This window comes from Opisthocomus hoazin, chromosome 4 (assembly GCF_030867145.1).
Source record: "Opisthocomus hoazin isolate bOpiHoa1 chromosome 4, bOpiHoa1.hap1, whole genome shotgun sequence".
Classification (NCBI taxonomy): domain Eukaryota; kingdom Metazoa; phylum Chordata; class Aves; order Opisthocomiformes; family Opisthocomidae; genus Opisthocomus; species Opisthocomus hoazin.
Genome location: NC_134417.1, coordinates 47,117,275 through 47,142,618, shown reverse-complemented (window position 1 = coordinate 47,142,618; position 25,344 = coordinate 47,117,275). Strand labels below are relative to the sequence as shown.

Here is a 25,344-nt window from a genome sequence, read left to right as displayed (position 1 = left end):
GCTTGGGAGGGTGCAGGGAGTGCTGACGAAGCCCGGCTAGCGATCCCACGACTGATTCTGCAGGTAGTGTCCTCCCTCTTTTTGGATGACACGACAAAGAAAGTCCACGTTGACAAAGGCCAAAGGAATTTAGCTAGAGCCTTGCTGTGGTGGTTCCCTGAAAGGTGCCTCCTGCTAGCTAGCAGAGCTGGAAAAACATGCACCCGTGCGCTGGGACTAGGGGGAAGGAAGTCCTGCCGCGCCGTTTGAGAGGCCTCAGCAAGCATTGCATTATCTGACTTTACCTCTTCAGCTCATGGCTTGCTGCGTCCATAAAACTGTCTTGCCCTCAGGCTGAGACATTTCACGGAAGTGAAAAAGGGTCTGTGCTTCGTAATTTAGGTTTTGCATAAATAATTTCATTGCAGTCTGCTACGCTGACTTCAAAAAGCTCAAGAAGGCTCAAAACCAGAGCTGAATTCATCGAGGTTAAGGCATGCGCTTTCCGTAGCCAGCGGCACATGGAGGAGAGGCTGGCATCGTGGCTGACCACCCTAGGCGCTGCAGCCCGGATAGCTGGGTGACCCACCAGCAGCCTTTGTCGTGAGATGTAAGCGGGGCACAAACTCAGATGCTTGGCTCCCACAGCTCTGCGCTGCCACTCCCCATTGCTGCCGCATGACTCACAGGCAGTTCAACACCTTCCCCGACAAAGGTCTTGCAGAAACAAAAAGAAATACAGCAAACAAGAAGTGATAGAATAACAATAATAAAAAAAAAACTTCAAGAAAAGCCAACATAAAAATTTCCTGACTTTTACTAACCGAAAGGGACAGCATGATAGGATAAAAACTGGCACTGATTTTTGTGTGTGAATTGCTGCATTTCTAGTACAACACGTCCTCATGAACAAAGCCTGCAAGTCTCAGTTCTACTTAAACGCCTTTGCTGAAGCTGAGCGTACAGTCCTTAAGGATGCAGAGGAAAATGGAGAGCCGTGCTTGGAAGGTGGACAGCTAAACAACAGGGAAAAGGGCAGCCACACTCCTGGGCATACTGACCAGGAGAAAAACGGGAGAAAGAGGTGTATTTTGCCAACTGCACTCCCAGTTCTTTAGCCTGCAGCTGTAGCTGGGGAGAGGGCAAGCAGTACGTAGGGCGAATGCAAGCTCACATTCACTCAATGTAACTCATTTTCTCGTTACTGAGAAATGTAACGCATGCAGCGACAGTGTCCTGCGGGCAAACGCAGCGCTGGTTTCGGGTCTCCCCACCGGGGCTGCTCGCTGCAAGGCTGAGCGTTTCCAGGGGCTGGCAGCAGGAATCCGGGTCTTGGTTTGGGGGCCCCTGGATTGCTAGCAAATGCAGGGTAGAACTCACCACTCGTCACCTCCTCAGCACCCTTCAGCCTATGTCTGTGCCGGTGCCTTGTGCCAAAATTCTGTCCTTCTCCTGGTACTGTGGAAAGCTGACTGGAGATGGAGTGGCTGTCTGCGACCAGCTTGTCAGCCTCAAGTCATCTGTGCTCTGCCGGGACGCTGCTCCTGATGCGATGCAGGGCATTCCAGCCACGGTCCCAGGAGGGATGGGTACCACTGGAGCCGAGGGGTGTAGGCACCAGCTCCCACTGCCCTATGCAGCTCTGACAGTGCCGGCACCCATCTTCAGGCTTTTTCTACACCCTCCTCCCTATGGCCTTTCTCCATGTCAAGCTCTCAGCCCACCCATCTCCAACGCAAGACTTCTTGTCCCATGCACTGATTTTTTTTTCCCCAGCCTGACCCCTTCTCCAGCAACAGCTGAAGTTGCAAGAGAGCAAAAGGCCAGCAGCAAACTCGCTTTTATCATCCCCGAAACGCTTACCATCGGCTCGAGATTCATCAAAATTTAGGCTCTGCTGACCTCTAGGGGACTGCTACGAGCCCAAAAGCATCAAGGCTGCGGAGCCCATGGCGTGCTACAGCCCTCCACACGCTCCCAGGGAGCCCTGTGGTGGGTGCAACACAGCTGACACCCGCTTCTGGGCCCTGCAGTACTACTAGAGGCTGTAAATAAAAACCTGGCTCCAACACTGCCTCTTCCCTCGCACTATTACAGCAGCAGTACCATAGGAAAAGTGTACAAGCAAGGTAAGGTTGTGTGGATAGATATTACCTGCTATCAGACTGCCCTCTGTAATCACTGCTTTTATTTCAGCACGGAGAAGTACCTGGGAGCTTGAAAGCTTGTGGCTTTCATCCCCTTCTGTACCAGTTTGTCTAACAAAAGGTATAAAAACCTTGCCTTATTGTCACAACTACAGCACTACTCGGTGAAAAGCATGGATGCATACACTCAGGCATTGAAAATTAAGTTAAATGTACTTTTTTGTGGCATTTTATCACTGACTAAACAACCGGTTGAAGCAAGAACCTTGTCACAGAGAATGAGGAACACAAAGACTTTTAGAAAGCAAGTGTCAAATCTGACATGCTCCTTAAAAGAGCACATGGAGCTGCTGAGGGGGTAACTCCGCATTTCCCAGCTGACTCTGCTTGAGGACAGCTGTGGTGGGAAACAAAGCATTAGGCAAGAGCCTACAGAGGCAACACAGACTGCACACCTCTAACAGATCTGTTCTCCTTGATACAAAGCCAAAACCTATCATAGCCCTGGAATATCCCGACTTCTTGACTTGGGGAAGACGTGATGTAACTCTGGAGAGCTGGAGTGTGGACAGATCCGGACTGGGGCAAAAGCTATGTGCACGGCAGAGTGTCCCCAGCTGCAGCCACCACCTTGCATGAGAACTCCCCACCACAGCAGGGCAGATCATTGTCTCTGGGCTGAGGTCCATGTTAGCAGAGAGCTGCTATCTAAACTGTTTAAGTTCACTCGACCTTCTGACGCAGGAAGAAGTCCACCCAGCAGACCTGAGCAGGCAGCAGGCTCCAAGTAGCTGAACATGTGCTGGGACCATCACCTCTTCCACAAGGGCGGCTGTGTCTGTAGCCAGAGCCCAATTGTCACAGTGGCTTCCACCATACACAAAGGTGTCTCAAGAGGTTGTGGGGCTTGTGTTGCAGGACCCTGCACCAACACAAGGGAGTCAGTCCTGGCAGGCACTCCACCAGTCACAGGAACAGCTTTATAGACAATGCTGAGGGCTCTGGACACACCATATGGTACGTGTCGGCACCATCCTACTCAGCACTCGTGCTCTGGGAAGTGCCAAAAAGAGAAGGCAAGTGCTAAGTTAAAGCACTCGCTCTTCCATGGGCTGGAAGATGTTCTTCAACCCACAGACACAGGCTCATGACAAAAGGTAATGACTGACAGCGTTCCTTCAACCAACTCAGGGTGAGAAGATGTCAAAGCAGCAATTAAAAGTGCAGTGTTTAAAGAAAAGAGACAAATAAGTTGAACAGAACCACCAATTTTAATTTCAGCATTGTTATGTGTCTTAATTAGAACAGATGTCTCCCTAATCTGTTCTAAACAGAAGAGGACCTGGGAGGTCTGAAATCCTGGCTCATCCACAAATATTACCACCAATTGCCATCTTCTGACAGCAAATCCACTGCCTCAGACTGTGCTGAACCAAACCACCTGGCAGTTCTGGTCCTGTCCTGCAAAGCAGAGCTTATTCTGTGCTGCCTAAAGATCAGATGAAATAATTTTCTCCTCCTTACACCTGCAAAGACAACCACACACCGACAGTGCCCAGGGAATGCAAGCCTCTCACTCCCTTGGCCGTGCACACTGTAGCCATGCTTTAGCCCCTCAGAATCCCCATTTAGTTGATTTTGCTCACAGAGAAAAGACTCCATCAGTCATCAGAGTTTGGTAAGCTCTTTAATGGCAAGCTCATGGTGTAACAACACTGCTGGGTTTGATGCCTCCATGGTGGGAGAGGAAGGAGGATCAGAAGAAAGGCTCCACTGAAGGCTTACACCTTTTAAAGCGTTGAACAAAAGGGCAACATCTTTTGGCAAGCCGTTTCACAGCTTTGTAGCCCCAAAGACAGAGAGCTCTTCCAGCCAGAAAAATGGTGGAAAGCACACCAAAGACAGCCTTCGCACGGCATGGCACAACACGATTTCTGCTTGACGTGTTGAGGTCTGACTGGTCCCCGCATTAGCAAAGGAAAACTCGACAACAGAAATTGCATTGACTTTAAAATCCAGGGCTGACGTTTCCACCACCACCCCCGAAGACGAAAGGAGACATCCTCTACGTGCAGTGTTACCGCAGATCTTTGCCTGCCTAACCAACAGCAAGTCGGTACAGAAAGGGAATTTCAAAGTTCAATGTATGTTACATGAAACCAGTGGGCTTTACCGTAGTCAGCAGTAACTAGTTTAAAGAGTTTTTTTCCTGCAGACAAATGAACGCCCTTTTTGTTAATCTGTGTATTTATGACCAAGCTTGTACCGACAGTGCAGTGCTACACGGGTCTCTAGAAACTGGGGTTTGCAACCATGCACATGCACCTTTAGGGATTGTCTGTCTTTAAAAAAAAATAAGCAATGAGAAAAAAGTCAAATATAGAGCATGCAAATGACAATTCAGCTCACTGAACAGGTGACTGTGCGTCAGTGAAGAGGTTTCCTTTGTACACCTGCCACAGACATCAGATACCAACAAGGCAACTAAGTAAGTCCCAAAAGTCTCATAAAAACCCAGTGTGACAGGGTCTGCCCTCAGAGTCTTTCTTTTCAAAGGCAAGGACCAAATTCAAGGAACTCTTTGCTTTATTAACTGCCTTGGAAGTGACATCCCTGAGCCTTCAGCTCTGTGGTGACTCTGCAGGAACGACCTCAAGCCCAGCCTTTTGCAGGGTCTGAGAGTCGCTGCTCTGAGTGACTCCTGTCTGGCTGCCCCGCAAAGGCTTCCCAGCTGCGGCTGGCTGCAGAGACAGGCTGCTGGTGAGCAGGGGATGTCCTGCCAGAATCTAACAGATAAAACAAAAGCGTTTCCTTCTGCTTAGGAACTTACAGAAAAGGGCATCCAGCTAGAGCCCCCGAAGGGTTCCTTCTCAATTTCCCATGTCCTGTGGCCAGACTAAAACCAGAAAGAACCACTAAGAAACCTGCAGGCTGGACCAGGCTCCCCAGCAACCAGCACCCAGAGAAGTCTCATTTTCTAGATGCCCAGTCTGGAAAGCTTCAATAGGTCATGATTTTCAGAGACTGGATTATTTAGCCAGGCATCACTCCCTGTGAAAAGATCTTGGTTTGGCACCTAAAACGACTGCTCTCTTCTGCATAACCCCTGTGCAGCATGGACCTCTCATGGGTCCCCAAGGGATAACACATCTCCTGCACCACCTCATGCCCCTGTGGGAAGGTGCTGTCTGCACAGAAAGGACCTCGGAGCTCAGTAACGCACACTGCGCCGAGCTGCGGCTCTGATGCACCCGGCTGCAAGCAGTGGAAGATGAGACGCGTTTCTCTCCCCCGCCTCCACTTCCCCTCTCTTCCCCCTTCTTTGTCTCCCCTGGGAGCGGGAATTTCTAAGAAGAACAGAGTTGTAAGGATGGACACAAGGGAAGGATGGACACGGGGTAAGGATGGACGCAAGGTAAGGGTGGATGAAGTGGTAACCTTGCCTCCTGCCACAGCTGAAGCTGGCTGTGAGTAAAATAGCCATGGACTTCAGCCCTGGGTCCCAGTGAAAGATCAGGAAGCTTGCTGAAAGAGGTTGGGAATCTGTCCTGCGTGGCAAGCTTGCCGAGGCAACTCCCGTCACCTTATTGCAGTCACTTTCATTGTCACAGTCTCCTGTCCCACCTCTCAGAGGGGGAAAGGGCAGTTACCTATGGAGCGGCGTTGCAGCAAAAACTCCCTCCTGCTGCCCGCAGCCACCACCTCGCACAGCACACCTTGCAGGGGACACGGCGCCGAGACGCAGCGCTAGCCTGCAGGTCACGGAGGGAGGAAAACTAACTCTGGCTATTCCCATCAGCAGTGGCATTCTCACCGGCACGCGATTTTCAAAGGCACAGCACTGCGCACAGAGGGAACCTGCCTGGAAAACATCCCAGAGCAGGGCAGGAGTTGGAGCTGAAGTCTGGTAGGGTTCAGGCTGTCCGGGGGTGTGCTATTCCCCACCTTTCTGCGAGGAAACCGTCTGCCGGTTTTTCCTCTCGTGAGCACGTCCCTTTAAGAGATGCTACCATGCACCTAACAGAGCAGCTTCCAGCTCCCTGACTGCTGCTCCTACTCACTCACCCAGTACCAGAAACAACGATGTTGGGGAAGAGAGGAGCAGATGCCTTTTTAGTTTGCTGCTTCTTCATCCCTTCCTCTCTCAACCATCCCCATGCATTCATCAGGCAGGACACTAATAGATAAACATGACTGAGCTCAAGGACCCAGTAATGTCCAGAGCAGCTTTGTTATAAACTGCATAGGTTCAATAAGCAGATACGTGGCAGGATGGTTTGGGCTGTCTCGGAAATCCCAGCATCTCTCTGAAAGCGGCCTTTCTCATTCTTGCCCCCGCTACCCAAACTAGTTGTTACATTTCTGAAATCTGCTCTTCCCTCTAGCATCCCCTGTATTTCTCATCCCCCAAGCAGCACTCTGCTTGTTGCATTCATGCAACTCATATGCAGAAGCATCAGTTCTGCAAGAGGCTCTGCTCTGGTATATTTATGTTTAGCTAGAGCACGAAATGCCTATGAGAGAAGGGTGAGGGAAAAGGGAGACTATTCCATGTCCTTTCACTAATGGTTTGCTTTGAGGATAGGCAATGATAATGCAGACCTCTTTTCACCCACAGATCTAAAAGCACTTTATATACTGGTGGGCAAATAATACTAACAGCCCCTTTTACAAAAGGCTTAAGGTGGGACTTTCAAAGGAGTTACACTGCTCCCACTGAATTTCATTGAGGCCTGGATGCATAACTGGAAGCCTGCCTTGAATTCCCAGCCACTGAGATAAACCTGAAGCTCAGGGCAAGGCCATGGCAGAGCTCTGAACCCACGTCTTCTCTCTGGGTCCCCAGGCGTGCCAGCATTCCTGCCTGTGTTCACAAATCTTGCGTCTCAGCCTGGCAGCCTAGCCACTGGGTCATCCCACCCCTGGTTAGTTACTGAATGGCTACTAACCTCAATACATGGTGAGAGTGAGAGAAAAATAAAATAAAAATAAAACATAAAAATATTTTGTAATACAACTAAACCAGTTCCACATGTCTTGCATCATTTGGTCAGTACAGAACACGTAACATGGTAATACAGAGATGTATTTGGTCAAAGTAAGCAATCAATATTTTTTGATAAAATACATTCTATATTAATGCTCATTCACATTTAATACACATGTAAATCAAATTTTCCATGTATAAAATTACAGTTTATTCTCAGTGCTGCCTGGTCACGCTTCAGTTCGACAGCAGGGCTCAACACATTCGGCTCCCAGCAAAGTGAGAGGGGACAAGTGCGCTCAGCTCTCTGCAGGACCAAGCCTCACGCATCCCGTGGAGCGCCCAGTCCGGCAGGTCCTGTTTGCACAAAATCTCACTGGCTTCAGGGGGAATTTTGCAGGGGTGAGCACTGCAGAAGGGTCCCCCGGCTGTCCGGCACTTGCAGTCTGGTGTGGAAGTCACTCAAACGGCACATGGCATTCCGAAAAAAAAGCGAGTTAGTGAATACAGAAAATAATATATCTACATAATTTACAGTGTTATGTTTGCTTGCAACCATCCTAATGCTCAACCGCTCATTAACAATTCCATCAACATGCAGGGAAAGGCAGCAGAGTGCAGTACATATTCCACCCTCCTGTGCATAATTACTAGCACTGGATCTCACCACCTTTCCTCATTTCATGAACTCCTGCCTACCCCGCGGCCACCCAGAGCCCGGTTCTCCACTGAGCCCTGTGGAGTCGATCCTTCACAGCGCTTCGGCCAGTTGAGATTGCGCCCACACCTCCGCCACGGGCCCCTAACACTGGGCAAGGGGTGCCAGGCGCCCTCGGCTGCAGGTCCTCAGCTACCACCCACGTCCACCCCTGCACCCTCCCCTCTCTCGTGCCGGCACTTGTCCACGCGGCCACGCGCTAAACCAGACGGTGGGACTGGTCCAGCTGGAAAACCTCCTGTCCGTAAGAAGGCAGAGGGTCAGTCCCCAGCCAGACCGACCCCGCAGCCCCGCTCACCACGCGGCCGTGCCCTGGGCTTGTGCAGGCGTGCACGTGGATGCGCGCACGTGCGTGTCGGTGCCAGCCACCTCCACCTAAGTGAAACGGGTGCACGCAAACCTGAATGGCAGGACTTTGCCTGCAGCTTGCGCTGCTGTAAATTATGTCTTGCATTGTGTTACAGCACAGGAAAATCAGCCCCAAAGATCTACTCGTGTGAGCCGCAACCAAAGGCCTGGATGCTACAAAGAATAAGGTTCTCCCGAAGCAAGGCTCTGTTTAAGGATATGGCATCTGTTATAGCTGGAGAGGAAAGAAAAACTTAAGGACTTAAAGTAGGGATGGAAACCACCGGTCTTACACTTTATTTTAGTAAGCAAAAAGCCTATTGCTGCTGTACAGTGTTATACAATGAACTGCCACGGTTCTCACGTCACTAGTCCATAGAAAATGTGCTGCGACTACCATGTTTATGCCTGCATGCCGAAAGAATGTACAAAGTTGCATTAAGCTCTGTTTCTCTTCCACTTTTTATATTCTTAAACTCTGACTTTTACAGTGTTGCAGACACTTCCGTGCATACTCAGGCACCACATACCGTCCGGGTTATGGCAGGTTTTCGCCCCAGATTGGAAAAATCAAGTGCTATGCACCTCTCAAGTCATCATCAGAAATGTAAACCACCAAGAAAAATCGCTCTCTTAAGTAACCTTGAAAAAAAAATTCTTTAAAAAAATCTATTGAAAAGGAGACATCGCTAACAACAGGGTTTGCAAAATGGCACGAGTTGTTTCTAGGAGTTGTCCAAGCATTTTCTCTTTGTTCACTGTTTGGTTTTATAAGGCTAATTTCTGTATAAAAGGGCTTTTGAAGCGTGTGACCTTAATTTCACAATTTTTAAAAAATTGGAAAAAGGAGTAAATTTAGAAACATTTTGCTCAATGGTGGAAAACAGTTGTATTACAACAGAATCCCCTTTGCTTCTTATATTTTCAGTACAAAAGTCAAGTAAATAAAGAGACCCTGTATCTTCACAGTCTGGCACTCGTCCGAGTCACTTCAATCTATGCAAAACAGGTATAAAATACGAGGGGTTGTCTTCTCCTTTACACCAAGAACTCGCCAAACCCCTCTGGGGAGCAAGTCCCCAGCGAAGTAAAACCTCACTAGTTTTCGTATCAGCCACAGCAGCAGTATTTCAGCTCACTCCAAGGAGGTGTAAATGCCCAGACCAGCTCAAAGGCCCAGGGAGAGGAACAGGTCCAGCATAATTTTAAGAGCCAGGTGCTGGTTTATACCCTTATGGCTTCAAAGTTAAATTGCACTTCAATTCACAATGCTGCGAGATTTCAGTAATAATTTAGCAGTGTATTAAAAACAGCGAAGCGTAAAGTTGGCTGTCATGCAGAAGTGGGATAGGTGATGGCTATTTTTTAACTGATTTGTACGAAAGCAGCATTTGGCTTTGGATCAAATGGTGCAGGAGTACCAGGGTTGGTTATAACGTGTACTGCTGATACTAATTACTCCCAGTTGTTAATCCAGCACTTGTAAACTCAAGTGTCCGCAAAACGATATTAATATGTCTGACACCAACACTCCCCTGGATTTCCCGCTTCCCATTATTTTTGTTAAGCCTTCATGTGCACTTCTGCAGTACCGAGCACTATTAAACTAGTGTTTTTCAGAAGAAATCTCTCCGAGTTTGGTACTTTGTCAAAAACCATAGCTGCTGAACTAAAAAGAACAGCGCAGGTCGCGTTTGCTCTCTGCGCTGGTTCCCTCGGAAAGGTCACCGGTGAGGACTCGGCACTCTCACCACACGCTTCCTACATTCACGGAACTCTACATTCATGTCAGCGGACGCTACTCTCGAACGCAAATCAAAGAGACAAGTCAGCAACAAAACTACTTCTAGACTGACAACGGCAGAATGCTACCAAGACAACTCCATAGAAAACCCACTAAGCAGGGAACAAAATTCAGGTCACTTCTTAGCAAAGCTCATCACAGATTATTATTATTAATTTTTTTTTGTTTTTAAACCATTTTGTAAAATTTTTATCCTGGGAGCCAGATATCCCCATGTGATGCGCTAATTCGAACAGGCTAATGTGGGACCACCTGACCCCACCTGGTACCAAAGGCTTCCGAATTGTTTAGCTTCTCAGAAAATCACTGCTGACTGACACCCATCTGTTGGTGATCGGCTTCTGGTTCCTCTTCTTCCACATCTGCGTTATATTCTTCAAATGCATCATCATCAACATCTGGAAGCCCAAGTAACTACAAAGAAGAGAAAATACTGTGTAATAGTGAATTACCCACCCGTGCAGCTTCGCTGCAAATCTTCACACAATATCTAGGGACCACTTCTTGATACCTCAAACTCTGGAATCATAGTATTGCATAACGATCTTGACTGTCTTTCACCCCCTCCAGTGATAGAGAGAGATTTAAAAATGGATCCTCACACCAAATTAAGTGCTCAGAGACCGACAGATAAATAAAACCAAAGCAGAGCACTTGCAAAAAGCTTTGTGTTCCTCCCTGAGGTCCTATCACGAATTGTCGAGTGTTTAGACTTGGCAGTGGTTTAACTTCAGAAAGAACTGTGATAATACTGTAGCAGTAGTTATCTCAGTTTTAAGATTGTGTTTGGCAGCTACTGGAGTGAGTCCAGCAGAGGGCTACAAAGATGATGAGGGGACTGGAGCATCTCTCCTATGAGGAAAGGCTGAGGGAGCTGGGCTTGTTCAGCCTGAAGAAGAGAAGGCTGCGAGGGGACCTAATAAATGCTTATAAGTATCTCAAGGGTGGGTGTCAAGAGGATGGGGCCAGACTCTTTACAGTGGTGCCCAGCGACAGCACAAGGGGCAACGGGCACAAACTGAGGCACAGGAAGTTCCATCTGAACATGAGGAAGAACTTCTTCCCTCTGAGGGTGACGGAGCACTGGAACAGGCTGCCCAGGGAGACTGTGGAGTCTCCTCCTCTGGAGATATTCAAAACCCGCCTGGACGAGGTCCTGTGCAGCCTGCTCTAAGTGACCCTGCTTTGGCAGCGGGGTTGGACTAGATGACCCACAGAGGTCCCTTCCAACCCCTACCATTCTGTGATTCTGTGAACCCGACAAAGGTCAAAGAAGAAAGCATCCCCACGCAGAACCAGCCAGTACGGAGTAGGCAAGGAGTCCCTAAAACCCCAAAGATCCCACCACCTTAAGTGCTTCTCTTCTACCCTTCACTCCACCACACCAGACAAAGCCTTGCATGCTGGGTAAAGCCCTCACAGTGAGAAATACTGTGTATTCAACTCAAAATTGCCAGAGTCCCTTTAAATTTCTGCAGATTAGATTTGGGCTTGTGAAGAACGGCCAGCCCGTCTTCCTTGCACAACGTCTGCATGCCTCCATCCGATGGCTCCAATCACCGAAACGGCACTTGCTCCGGAAAAGGAGCAAACAGCGACGCTTGAACTTCTCCCCTCTTCTCCAGAGGGTTGCCAAGCCAACAGAAGCCAGGAAGATAGATAAACCAAATAACAGTCAAAATAACGCATCTGTTGTGGAAATCACATATTAGAATTGTATACTAGCAGCTATTAATTTCCTCAAAGCAAAATCACATGCCAGACATTACTGGGAATACCATGTATTTAGCTTGCCAGGGCTGGAAGAGCAGCACAGATGCATGCAACACTCTATTTGGAGAGTGACGCAGCTGTTGTTAGCTCTCATAAAAGGCAAAATCCAGAAAAATCAGGAGGAGAGTGACACTTGCTAGGTGGTAGCATGAAAATGAGAAGGCTGTAACGAGGCAGAGTTTTAGGGACTTAAACTGATCTAGTCTGTGATCAACATCAAAAATTATTCAGTGGGTAGAAAGACAATGCACAGAATTAGACTCTGGGTCCAATAAAGCTTATATTCCTCACTGCCACCAGGAGAAAACCAGCTTTTTGGTTGCAGAGTTTCTTCGGCAGCAAAATGGAAGGAGAATTCACTGACTAAACCCCCTCCTTCACATTTTAAAAATACTTACGGAGAGACCCCAAGCCGAAAATTTTCTTGTTTTCTGAGCAGAACAAAGAGTAAATATTCCTATGCATAGACATTTTTCAAATCAAATGCTTAACTGAATGTCACACCACTCGGTTCATTTTCAGGATGCGGGGGTTTTCTTTCGTGTTGAAGCTAAAATTAAAATACTCTGTTTTTAAAGTGCAAAAGCAAGGCCTCTAGACTTCTTTATCCACCAGTATTACTTTTGCTAAACTGATTTGGTGTATTCAAATTAAATGTGAGTGTTGCACTGCTCCATTTATATCACCGAGCAGAAAGAACTTTGATCACATTTTTTTTGCCCAGCTCTGGTTGTAATTCCTCCTTGATTTGCGGGGAAACGAGCCATGTGAGTCTTCATCTCATGGGATACCGTAAGCCTCTCCTGTGCAAAATTAGCACGGAAAACACAACATGCACCACGCGAACCACAAAGACGTGCACGATCCCGCAGGATGGAAAGCACGTCCTGCTTTTCACACATCCCCTCTCCCCTCCCCCTCCAAAAACCCATCTCTTGTCTCCCTGGCACAGCGTACATCAAACAGGGATACTGCTGACAGCAGCAGTTTTACGGAGTGTAGAAAGGATAAGGATGGGGATGGGGATGGGATGGGATGGGATGTTCCTCCAAGAGAGGTGCAGTTTTGTTCTCTCATGGACACTTTAGGATCTTCCAAGGCACCAAGGACCTTGACCGTACAGGTCCTGCTTTTAGAGGTCGCATTTCGTCACTTCCCACAGGACTACGGTCCCTCACTGCTGTTAACCTCTGGACTGCAGTGACAAATGAGCCCACACCTTGACCCCAAGGAGGGAGGATCAGGACTGAAAGTGCAGAGAGCTCTACATTGTGTCAAAGCAGGAGGGTGTATAAAAGATGAGGACAACATAAGATGACGAAGGTAGCCTGAGCTGACCCGAGACCGACTCCCACCTCGTCTGCTTTCAAACACACTAGTTTCTGCTTCTAGTCCACATCTACTTCACATATTAAAATATCAGCTATGTGGCAGAGTTGAGAGGACTTCAGTAGAGAGTGAAAACCAGCAGGAAAGAGGTAAAACAGGACAGGGGTGTAGAAAGAGCACTGATCCATCAGCCAAGCAGCCAAGGGGAACAAAAGCACCAGGTGGGGATGCATGGAGAGAAGGAGGACAGGAGGGTGGTGAGGAGGGAAGGAGGACAACAACCAGCAGCAGCACCACCTGATCCACATCTATTCATTCCTGCTGGCCAAAGGACACATCTGGAGGCAAAGGAGAGGTCACCCAGACGTGTATGAATACAATGAATAAATGGGTTAATGGGATAAATGGCTTTTACACTGCAGTCTCCCAAGTTCAGATGCAGGATTTCTAGGCTGAAAGTAAGCTCAATGCAGGAGCCCTGGAATCTGCTGCTGAATTGTACAAGTCACATTTTGGCTCTCTGCAAACTCTGCCAGTTGGTGTGATGTCCCTCAAGCATTTTTTATTTTTTATGTCTTTCTTTCTCAAATCTTCCAAAGTGCCCTGATTTTACACAAATAACTTAGTAGTTTTTAAGTCACAAAAGCAGAGTGACATTGGGTCCTACCAAAAGCTGATGTACAAGCATGCTGAAAAATAAACCAAGTACAAGACCGAGCTTTAGCAGTCCACACGATGCTACATGAGACATAATACAGTTCTGTCAAATCCTGGTGCGAAGGGCTTAGTCTCCAAGCAGATGTGCTTACAAGCACCAGCATGGACACGTCTGGCACCAGAGAGACAAAGGCGTCAGAGGAGCTGGGATGCTCTGAGGTCAAATAATGGTATTCGAGCCCGGTGCTATTGATACTGCTTCACGTACCTCTGTGGTCTCTGGCACTTGTGGGTCCTGCCTGATTAAGTGGATAATCAGGCAAATCACAGAGTTCTGTGGAAACTGACCCAGGAAGGTAGTAATGGGCAGACACAACATGCCCCCTACCACCTTCAGCAAAAAAACAGCTTTACCTTGTCTACAGCAGGATTTAGAGGTGTGGTTTGGCTGCCACAGGTTAACCAGCACTTTCTAAAAAGCCTCATCTAAATAAATACCCTGCCCTGGCACTGCATTCATGCCCATAAAACATAAGGGAGAGATGCCTGCGAGCAGCCAGGGCTGGCGAGCAGCCCCCAGACTCCCCTCATTGCCTCCTGTGCCCACGGAAGAGCGGCAAGTGGAGGGAAATCTCTGCCCCTCACTGAGAGGGATGCTAACCGCTGGGCATCCCCCCTCTCACCGCCTCCAAAACGCAGGGCCCAGCAGCGCGAGCAGCCAGTCCCTGCCCATGCTGCAGCCCCAGGGTAAGCCTGCGGAGACACAGCTGGGCTGTTATGAATGTAGGGAGCAGGGCTGAGTTACTGGGCAAAAATAGGTCTGGGAGCCTTTGGTTAAGGGGGAGCAGGTGCTGCTGCCATGCACGAGGGCATGGAGAGCTGCCGATGCATCACCGGTGTCTCCTCCTAAGTACTTCCCTCAGAAGGACCCCAGCAAAGACTTTCAAAACAGTCTCATAACCTTGGATGTCCGCCTGGAAATGCCAACATGGAAAAGACTTTCGGAAGGTGCTTACCAAGCACATGCTAAAAACCCGGCTCCTCCTCAGTGTCTCAGACTGAGTAGCCACAACTGTCAGATGCTTCAAAAGAGCCCGATCTGACCTTCAGCACTAGTTTTTACTAAACTGCCGTTCTTCCAACAGAAATTTGCCAGACCGGTCTCCAACAGCAGACTTGGTTGGGACAGTGGAGAAGAAATGCCCTGCAAATGCACTGTGACCTCCACGCTCACAGCAAGGTGGTTTTATCACCAGAACAGGTCCAGCAGAGAAAAGATGGGGAACAGTGCAAAGCAATGCCAAGGAAATAATTCCCCCATAACTGATGAAAAGTGGTTTTGTTCTGGCAAAGGCCTGAGGGTGTAAAATAACTTTTCCATACATCTACTGCAACACCCTTAGTTTTTTAAAATCTTTCCTACCACGCGTATGCTACTTTTTAATAATTAGCATATGGGGAAAATGTCAATGCATTCCTTATTAGCGCTGTCTACACACAACCATATCCTGAATGATAAAACCAGTTTTGTTACGCTGATGCAAATCACTCAATATTAGGTCAAAGGAGAATCTGAGAAACTTAATCTTTGTGCTACATCCAAGAGAAAACGAAGATGTACTTGACCACAGTCTGCAAGAGGTCTCTGACAACTCAGGACACCATTCTTGAGCAGACAAAAGCATAATGAAATTCAACAGCTAGCAAGCAAAACTAGAAAAACGCAACTTGTGTTTTTCACAGGAGCGTAACTGATGATGAGAACAAAAAGTGCCCAGTAGCATTGTATCCTTCAAGTCACCTGAGGACTTTACATCAAGACTGGGTGTCTTTGGAAAACACGCGCTCCAGCTCAACCACAATTCATGTGCTTGGTGGTCAGAATCACAGGGTGAAATGTGATGTATTAATGAAGGGCCCAGACTAAATGAGCGTAATGGTTCCCCTCACTTTGAACCTTTTTATTCTGAAGAGTAGCTTAACCTGGTTTGACTGAAGCCAATTTCTCAGCAACTTAAGCTATGCTGAAATAAATGTGGTTTAAATGAAGTAAGTGTCTGTACCAATTTAATGAAGTCTTTCTGAAGTCCTCTTTAGTTAAAGCCACAGAAGTTTCTCCTCACAGACACAGCTTTTCTGAGTGGAAGAAAACAGCTATGAAGATCCAAGAGCCAAATACTGTTCTGGGAAACATATTTATAATTTTTATATGTTTTCACAATTACCAGCAGCTGTACTGATGGATCAGATTTCCAGTCCTTTCTAAGAAAAGTGTGCATCTGTTCTATTTATTTCCAGTCTCTCAAAGGATTCTTTAAAACGATGTTCTTTTATGTCGACCAGCTGCAGCGGTCCGTGGCAAGGCAATGCAAGGGCGTAACGCAGGGAGGGCCGGTGTTTTCATATCGGCGCTCCAGGCCCTCCCTTTCGCTCTAAATACTTGCGATATATTTTCAGTCAGAAAAAGAGGGGAAGGAAAAAAGGTCTACATTTTCAGTTGGATTTAAAAATGTCCATCAGTGAGCTTTCCCACGGACATTATGGGAGCACGGCTCTGGCAACGAACCTCTGCTCTGCTTCGCACCAGCCCCTTACCCAGCCCAAGGCTCTCCAAAGGAGGGGCTGTGCAATGGGAGGATTTGGCAAACACAAAGGACAACAGCCAGCCTAAGCCACCTCACCCCGATGCAGCCCAGGCTTTGACCAAAATCTTGGCATTAAACAAGGACAGAGAAAGCTGAGTAGCAGCAAAACAGAAAAATACACGCTCCTTCCCCACAAAACCCAGCTTCTGCTCCAACCTCCTCTCCAGCAGTGACCAAACTGACGTTTGCAAATACCAAGTGGCAACAATCCTGACAGCAAAATCTGGACAACTTAGGGGAACAAAAAGCCAGCCCTAAAACAAAACAAGCGACTCTGAGGAGAAACCATATTTCCAGCTTCTCAGAGGTTTACTTTCGCTACTCAGATCCTTGCAGAACTCCCAAATTCCAGTGCCAGGAAACAACTCTGCCACGAAGTGCCGCGGCACTGACTCGCATCCCGTCGCTCAGGGTCAGCGCTGCATCGGCAGGACAGGAGTCCCTGGGCAGCCGCCGGCGCCGGCTGCCGCACCAGTTGGCCTCCCACCCCGCGCGGGAATCTCACCCTCTCAAATGCAGACAGAAACAAAAGGGCAGCTGCCTTCCAAGGAACAATTTCCAACCGCCTGATAGTAGCTTACGTGCTAACACCCCTGCGTCCAGGCAGCTGGCTGGAGACGTAAGCCCCTGCAGAACAGAGGCCACCTTGCTCCACCCAGTGCTATCCTATTAAAAGCCACAGGTAACTGTCGATGTTTAGACGTAAAAGAAGAGGCACTTACGGGTCTGAAGGATTTGAAGACTTTTTCCAGTATTTCGTGGAGTGTCTTTTTCCCACAGGAGGAGATGTAATCCTGTGCGAGCTGCAGAAAAGGTAAGCAGTCCTCACTTTCGCTCCACACGTGCTGAAAGCCAACAGCAACACAAGAAAGAAAAGGCATTAACAGGAATTCATGCTGGCCTTTCCATGTAATTTTATAAGGTGACATGTTGTAAACATCTGCCAAAGTACGCTGGGCCTCCTGCAGTTCAGATCCGCACCAGGGACGGGCACTGCAGGCCATTTCAGAAGCCACGCTGCCGAGGAGGAACCTTGATTTTATTAACGCGATGCATCAGAAAGGAGGGAAATCGATCCAGTAAATGCCTTATGACTACACCGGCAATGAAAGGGTACGCACGCCTTGTGCATTTCACGAGTAAAGGTGTTGTTGTTTGGCATCAGCCCGGCTCAGACCTGGAAGTCACGTTGGGCTTCCTCTTCTTCTGCATCACCCACCGCCATGAAGCCCTCAGGAAGAGATAAAGCATCTCTTTGTCTTCCTGGCGCTAGTGCAAGTGTGATGCGACCCTGGAGGTGGAACTTCGCGTGTGATTCTCTTGAAGATGCAGAGGAAAAGATGCAAAATACATCTGCAGGCTAGACACAGCTCCAAGGAGAGACATTTGGGCACTCACAACACCCTGGCACTTCATGCCTCCCCCCCTGTCTTGAGCGTTACTCCTCCTAGACCCGAATCTTCTCTGCCTGGGCAGGCACATTTAAACCCATCTGGGATATTCCTCTCGTCTCGCTCTTGCTTCGGAGATGCTGGTTCCCCAGCCCAGCTCTGTGAAGCCTCTCCCAAAATTGATGCTTATTCTGCTGCTACGAGGTTGTCTGAAACGCAGCTGGTGAGCGATGGTGGAAGCACGCTGGCAACGATGCTTCCTGCACACAAGGGCAGCAGGCAGCACGAGCTAACGCACACTTTTAAAGACCTTATTTTTGAAGACTTTGTGCACAGGACTGGCTTCGGCAGTCTGCTACACGGAGAAGCCTAATGCTGCAAAATTGGTTTGAGACCCTTACACCTCTACTTTTGCACAGCAGCTCTTTCCCCCAAAGCGCCATGCAGCTTTTTACTGCGATATAAATGGTAAGTTATGCTTAAACAAGGAAAGAGAATGGTCTTTCTGAAGCTTAACTAACACTCAGGGAACGAGTAAGAACGACAAATGTTTCAATGCCTAACATAAGGCTCGCGTGTTGCCTTCCTCTTCAGTAGCGAATACCTGCCAGGGAGGGAGTTTTACACTTAGCGAAGGAAAACACTACTTAACATCACCTAAGCTGCATCTTTAAGACGAAAACTGTAACTGCCTTGCTATGAGCCTCACTTGACCTACACTTTCTTTGCTGCTTGTTGCATTTTACAAGCATAAACACAGTGAAATGTTTTGTTATGAAAAGAGCCCTGCCTTACTGAGTAGATTCTGCTCTTTCCATACACCAGAGTCATCTCTTAACCAGCCTGGCAATAAAAGTAAGTTCTTTACAGTCTTGCCAACTCTCAAAGGCACATACCACAAGTCTCATGATACTCATGATGCCATCTTAAGAGTCATGGGCCTTGTAGTCCTATAAATATACAACCAAATCTCAGCTTCTGTTTACAAAAAAACGAAAAAAAAGTATGCCTGCACTTTGTGATTTCTATGGCCTAAAAAGGCAGACGGTACATGAAGTGAACTCAAATGAATCCTCTTTAAAATATCAAATGAATACTTTCAAATCACAACATTGTAAGAACAGCCTTGAGATTCTGTAGGTCTGGCTCAAGATTTCTTAATATGTGGGGTTAGCTATAACCGTTTAGTCACTTCCAGTCTTTGTGCCAAACTTAAAAGCTGGATGTGGCAGCTTGGCGATTCATGGCTCATGCTAAACCTGTTGTAATTGTTTATATCTATAAAATGATTACAACTGCTAACATCCTGATTCTTGTTTAAGTTGTGGCTTCTTTTGACTACCAGAGCTATACACAGGAGCTTCCACACAAATGAAAATCAGGCCCTGCCCTTTTATAAATAACAGCTAGTTTGTTCCCCAGGGCAAGTTAACCCCATGCTGTCCTATCACGTTTTTACAGTCTCTTTCCAAGCTGCACCACATTTTAGACTGCAGTGTGAATTTGTCATCAGGAGCACAGAATAGGATGATCTAGCACCAGGTGAAAACCTAAGCAAGTAATTTGATCATCGAGCCTTTGAAGAGACTTTTTTTGCATAGCATCCTAAGGCAGTAAGCAAGTAAGGCTTCCAACAATTTCCACATCTGCAGAAGATTTAGAACTTTGGCTGTAGCAACAAAAGCACTACGAAAGGTCTCACGTGCCATGAGTGCATGCATCTCCTTCGGAAACGGCTTGGCTGTACCTTCCCCCTCAAGAAAACTCCCTGACCACAACAAACACCTATCAATTCAGCTGCATCTACAGCTCTCTGAGGACGGTCAGCCCTGCACCGAGGCAGTGCAGGAACCGAGTCTCACCACTGACTCATGCATCTCCAGAGGAATCTGCAAAAGGAATTTTGGCCTCTCAAAATAAAAACAAACGTAATTGAAGGATTCAGCTCCTGCTTACAAAGTCAGAGCAGTCAGCAAGGCTGCACATATGGAGATGCTTTTCCTGGAAAAACCTCAACGCCCAAGGATCTCTTTGCAGCGGGAGAAGCAGGCTGCTGGCAAACCGGTGGACCACAGCGCTCAGCCGCGGCTGCACAATTAAAAAAATATTAACCTCATCATCTGAGTATGTGCTTTCCAGGCTTGCCCACTTTTGCTCACGGTTGCTTGGTGTCACTACAACAGCGCACAGCCACTAATTTCCACCTCAGCCAACCTAGGACCATGGTTGAATTATTTAGTTCAGCATCTATACACAGCACATAGCCGAGGCAACTCATTGGGTTGCATCTGGAAGGGTTTGCTTTCCCTTACACCCTTAGATGATTCAGTGCTGCTGACAGTCACTTATTGGACCATCTTTTTTCAGTCAGCTCACCTGTTGAGCACGGCAGCAAAACTTTTCCTTTGTGGGGATAATCTGACTGGCAGAAAATATTCAGACTCACTGACTCTGTTCTAAAATATTTTACATGAAATCTTGCATCAAAGTGGTACCACATTTTTACCTGCTTTATGGGTTACTTTGAATACCGGCAGTAACACGGTGACAAAACAAATGACAGACTATAATGAATAGCATTGCAACCCTCACCGTCCTTGGTTATGGCTATACCAGTGAAATAATTTTTCTGAGAACACCAGGCACCTCTGGAGCTAAATTACATGTCTTTCAGCTATCTAAAATGCTGATTCAGAGAGTTTTAGTGTCCAGCTGGTACTGAAAATGCAAACAGGCATCTAGATGGGTCTTCTGCATCTTTAGCATGTTAAAAACCTAGCCGAAAGACACTTTTTCAGGAAATTACAATTTTTTAATTGTTGTTAACTGGAATCTCTGATTTTATACAAAATTCAGTGTCATTCTCCCCCAGATTACATCTTGGCAACCTTTCCACGTTTTTCTCCTCCTCCCTTTTATCATGCTCATCATTTCCTCCTTACCAGTGGGTTATCATGGACTTCTCTAGCACCTCCTACATAGCTTTTTAAGTCGCATTATTATGAAATGAAGACATAAAGAAAGAGAACAAGAATACCAGGCACCAGATGCTTATTAAATGTGAGGCTCCTTTGTAAGAGTCACAGGGTGCAAAAAGGCCATAGAGTGTGTCATATGTGTTTATATTTTCTCCCTTTCACACTCCATTGTGTTACTGGAGCAATGCAACAAGGCTCAAGTGCAAATGAGAATCAGTCCCTTGGCTGGTATTAAGTCTCCTCAAAATAAACTTTCGCCTGTAATCGCACGCAGAAAGGCAACTTACCTCCCGGAATACAAAAAGAAGAAAATGACTGCAAAAAACCCAAGACAGCCAAGCTGGGCGCAGAAATGAAGCCCCCCAGTGCACCAGGAGCAGAAAACACGATGCTGGTGAATCAGCTCATTAGTGGTTCTTACTCGCATTAAAGAGACACCATCACAGGAAAAGCATTAAGAATGACAGCTATCTGCCTGTCTCAAAAGTATTATTACTACAAGAAGTGCCTCAAGTAATTACGCAAAAAAAAAAAAAAAAGAAGAAAACACTGCCTCTAGTTTTCCACTCTTTACATTCTGCATTTGACAGCAGTTGGCCCTTTTGCTCAGTTTCACTACTGGCAGCTTTGGGCAGGGAGTCCTTTCCCCAGCAACCCCAGAATGAAAATATTTGCCAAAAAAAAAGGGAAAATGTGGTTGCAAACTCACAAAAATTGGCCCATGTTGGAAGCATGGGCACAGGGTCTGAAACTGCTGAAGCTTTTTTTTTAAAGTTGATTAGACTTATTTGAGAGAGAGTTTGCTCTGTTAGTGAGCAGCACATAAGGAAACAATATATGTCTAAGAAAAAATAACGTGCTTTCTCTGCAATTTCCGATATCATTAGCACCCAGTCACAGCTTTAGACTAGTCCTGCGTTGGATTCGTACACATCCCTGCGTAAGAGTCGAGCAGGCACTGCCCTTTCTGGGCACAGGCATCTCTAGAAGGGAACGAGTGCCAGGGTTTGACAGGCTCATGGGTGCTGGCGAGATGGGTGTGCAGGGCTGGTCCCACCGCGGAGCGGGAGAACCCACACCCAGGGACCCTCCGCTGCCAGGGCCGGGACCGCGGCTGAAGGTCTCGTGTGTCCCTGGACAGACAGACGCACAACTAAATTCCGGGTAACTCCTTTCATAATTCAGCACGACCATCTGCCTGACACAGTAAATGCATGTCCCGCTGGCCGGGGTTCGTGGTCCTGGAGAAGTCACCTCGCTGCTCTTTGTTTCCACGAACCCATCTGTCAAACGGGTTCGTGCTCCGCTTACCTGTCCGGAGGGGAATTAATTAACATTTGTCAGGCAGGTCGAGGGATGAAAGCTGCTCCGGGAAGGGAAGGTCCTACAACATCCCTGCAAGAACGGTCTGCGTGCTAGGAGCTGTTTTTTTTAAAAATACAAAAGGAATCCCTTTCGTCGCGGTTAACCGGAGCTTTGCGGCCACAAACCCCGCGGCGGGGAGCCGCTTCTCCTGAACTCTTCTGGCACTTCTGCTCCCCACCGGGAGGGCCGGCGGGGACAGGACGGGACACACCAACCCCCCCCCCCCCCGTCCCAAAGCCACCGGGGGTTCTCCCGGTGCCATTTCTGCCCGAACCGGCCGCGGAGCCCCGGGAGGGGACGGGCCGGCACCTGCTCGGCTGCCCCAGCCCCGGCGGGCCCTCCTGTCATCCTGACTCCATTTTATCCCTGCCCATTCTCCATTTGCCGTGACAGCTCCGCCAGCCCGCCCGTCCCTGCGCCGTGCCCCGGCACCCCGGGAGGATGGAGGGGGCGGCGGGGGGGGGGAGGGGTTCCCACCCCGGAGCCCGCAGGCTCCCCGGGCCGGGGTGATGGGGAAGGCGGGGGGGTGGGGGTGCGGGGTCCGTGCCCGCAGCCCTGCCCGCGGGGCCGCCCCCCACCGCCAGCGGACTCCATTTTGCGGCCGGTGGCGAGCGCTGGGGAGGATCCCCCCCCGGCCCCGCCACCCCCGCCCTCCGTCCCCGCGTCCCTCCGCCCTTACCGGCCACGGCCCCGTCCTCCACCCCCCCCGGCTGGACCCGCACAGACCGAGGCGGCGGGGGTGGGGGTGGTGGTGGATGTCCCACAGCGGTGCGGGGCTGCCCGCCCGCCACCGCCTCCCGCCACCCCGCGTCCCCCTCTCCCGGGGCACTCACGAAATTGTCGCCGCAGGCGGGCTCCGGGCAGAGCACGTAGAAGGAGAGGCCGGGCTCGGCGTAGAAGTCCATGCGCCGCTCCGTCTCCTCGGCGGCGATCAGCTGGAAGGGCGTGCGGGCGCACCACCGCTCCGCCGCCTCCGCCAGCGCCTCGAAAGCCATCGCCGCCGCCGCCGCCGCCGCCGCCGCCGCCGCCGCCGCCGCCGCCAGCCCCGCCCGCCCGCGCGCGCCGCCGCCGCCGCCCCCGCCGCGCGCGCACCCGCCCGCCCCGCCGCGGGCTCTCCCGCGCCCTCGGCCCCGCCGCCGGCCAAGGATGGGGAAGGCTGGGGGGGGGGGGGGGGGGGGATGGGGAGCTTCACGGTTTGTGCCGACGGCGGCGGCGGGCCGGCGGGGGGGGTTCGTCACCAGGTCCAACCATCCACCCAGCACCGCCACGCCTGCCGAACCGCATCCCGAAGTGCCGCACCTACACGCTTTTTGAACGCCTCCAGGGATGGGGACTCCACCACCTCCCTGGGCAGCCTGTTCCAATGCCTGACAACTCTCTCAGTAGAGAAATTTTTCCTCATATCCAACCTAAACCTCCCCCGACACAATCTCCACGGACCCGGGTGGGATTTGATCTCTTGGAGGTGACCAGGCGGCGCAGAGCCCACACGTAGCATCGCGTAGAAGAGTTTGCACGGACGAAGGCAACACCGGCTCCCAAATCTTGCCCAGCGGCTGTTCCTTGTCTCCAGAGCAATGTTTAACTGCATTTCGCCGCAGTTGCAGCCGAGCGCTGAGGGATCGGGAGATGCCAGCGACGCAAGCGCTCGTGCAACCGTAACTCAGCCCCTCCGCACATGTAGGGCACGACGGCGTGCTCCCCCTCTACTATGCCCTAGTAAGGCCCCATCTGGAGTACTGTGTCCAGTTCTGGGCTCCCCACTTCAAGAAAGATGAGGAACTACTGGAGAGTGTCCAGCGGAGGGCTACGAGGATGGTGAGGGGACTGGAGCATCTCTCCTAAGAGGAAAGGCTTAGGGAGCTGGGCTTGTTCAGCCTGAAGAAGAGAAGGCTGAGAGGGGACCTTATAAATGCTTATAAGCATCTTAAGGGTGTGTGTCAGGAGGATGGGGCCAGACTCTTTTCAGTGGTGCCCAGCGACAGGACAAGGGGCAATGGGCACAAACTGAGGCACAGGAAGTTCCATCTGAACATGAGGAAGAACTTCTTCCCTCTGAGGGTGACGGAGCACTGGAACAGGCTGCCCAGGGAGATTGTGGAGTCTCCTTCTCTGGAGATATTCAAGACCTGGACAAGGTCCTGTGCACCCTGCTGTAGGTGACCCTGCTTCGGCAGGAGGGTTGGACTAGATGACCCACAGAGGTCCCTTCCAACCCCTACCATTCTGTGATTCTGTGAATCTGTGCTGGTTTTCCCACCGAAGGATGTTTCATTTGTTCCATGTGGATGTTCTGGGTATCGCCTCCATTCCTGGGGTGCTGTTAGAGCGGCACATGCTGAGCACCCCTCTCTGCACTTGGAGCTGTGCTCTGATGGTGCAAAGCTTGGTAAAAAATGACAAACGTGCCAGAACTCCTGGCCCAGGTGCCTCAAACCCGAGAACCTGGAGGTGCTCTCGTGGGTACCCTCCCTGTCGCTGCCGCAGCTCCCTTCGCCGGGGGAAAATGATGGAACATCAGTCTCCTCACAGCCCCGGGGAGGTGGGTGCAGTAATTCCGGCAAAACACTTGCTGTGCGGGGCACCCGTGGAAGGTCCGTGGCTTTGCAGGGCAGCCCGGGGCGGGAGTGGTGACTGCTGGACAGCTAGAAAGGCAGCGCTAAGCCGCTCACCGTTTCCCGAAGGAGGCAGCGGTGCTGCGGAAACCCAAACGTGACCACAAGCTGTTGGGGCTCCGGGGGCCGGCCAGGCTGCGAGTCCCGTGCAGGGCTTTGTGACTTCCACACTCTTTCAGCGTCAGGTGTTCGGTGGAGTTTTTTTTCCAAACTTATTTACATAATTACCACAAAAAGAGGACATGGAAAAATACAGCCTTTTCTCCTAAAATGTGACATTGGCTTGCCTGCCACCGTTGGGCAGGGTGCCACTACCCGGGCAGACATCTCCCATGCTCAGCCGCCGAGGTGGACCTCAGTCCCGCCGTCTCTCTGTGCTTCCCTGAGCCCTGGCCTTGTTTTCTGTCCTCCCCAAAGACGGTGCTGGCGTGGTGGGAGCGAAGCCTTGGCCTTCCCTCTCGCCGGCAGGGCTGTGCACGGGGTTTGGCTCCTGGGTTTGGGGCTCCCCAAGGTGGGCAGCAGCGCCCCAGCCCTCAACAGCGAGGGGAGGTCAAGGCTGCACTGCCGGCAGCGGCAATTTCAAATAAACGAGGTCTCAGTGCTAACAC

At 49.7% G+C, this 25,344-nt stretch overlaps 1 protein-coding gene across 1 annotated transcript; it reads right to left on the bottom strand.

Annotated features, from left to right (window-relative positions):
* Positions 1–8,453: 8,453 nt before the first annotated feature.
* On the bottom strand, positions 8,454–23,147 carry MTURN (maturin, neural progenitor differentiation regulator homolog). The gene is made up of 3 exons (XM_075418915.1): positions 22,955–23,147; positions 17,110–17,232; positions 8,454–10,397 (listed from the first exon to the last, which is right to left on the bottom strand). The coding sequence occupies exons 1-3, from the start codon at positions 23,114–23,116 to the stop codon at positions 10,287–10,289; spliced, it is 396 nt and encodes a 131-aa protein (XP_075275030.1). The 5' UTR covers positions 23,117–23,147; the 3' UTR covers positions 8,454–10,286.
* Between the last annotated feature and the right edge of the window lie 2,197 nt (positions 23,148–25,344).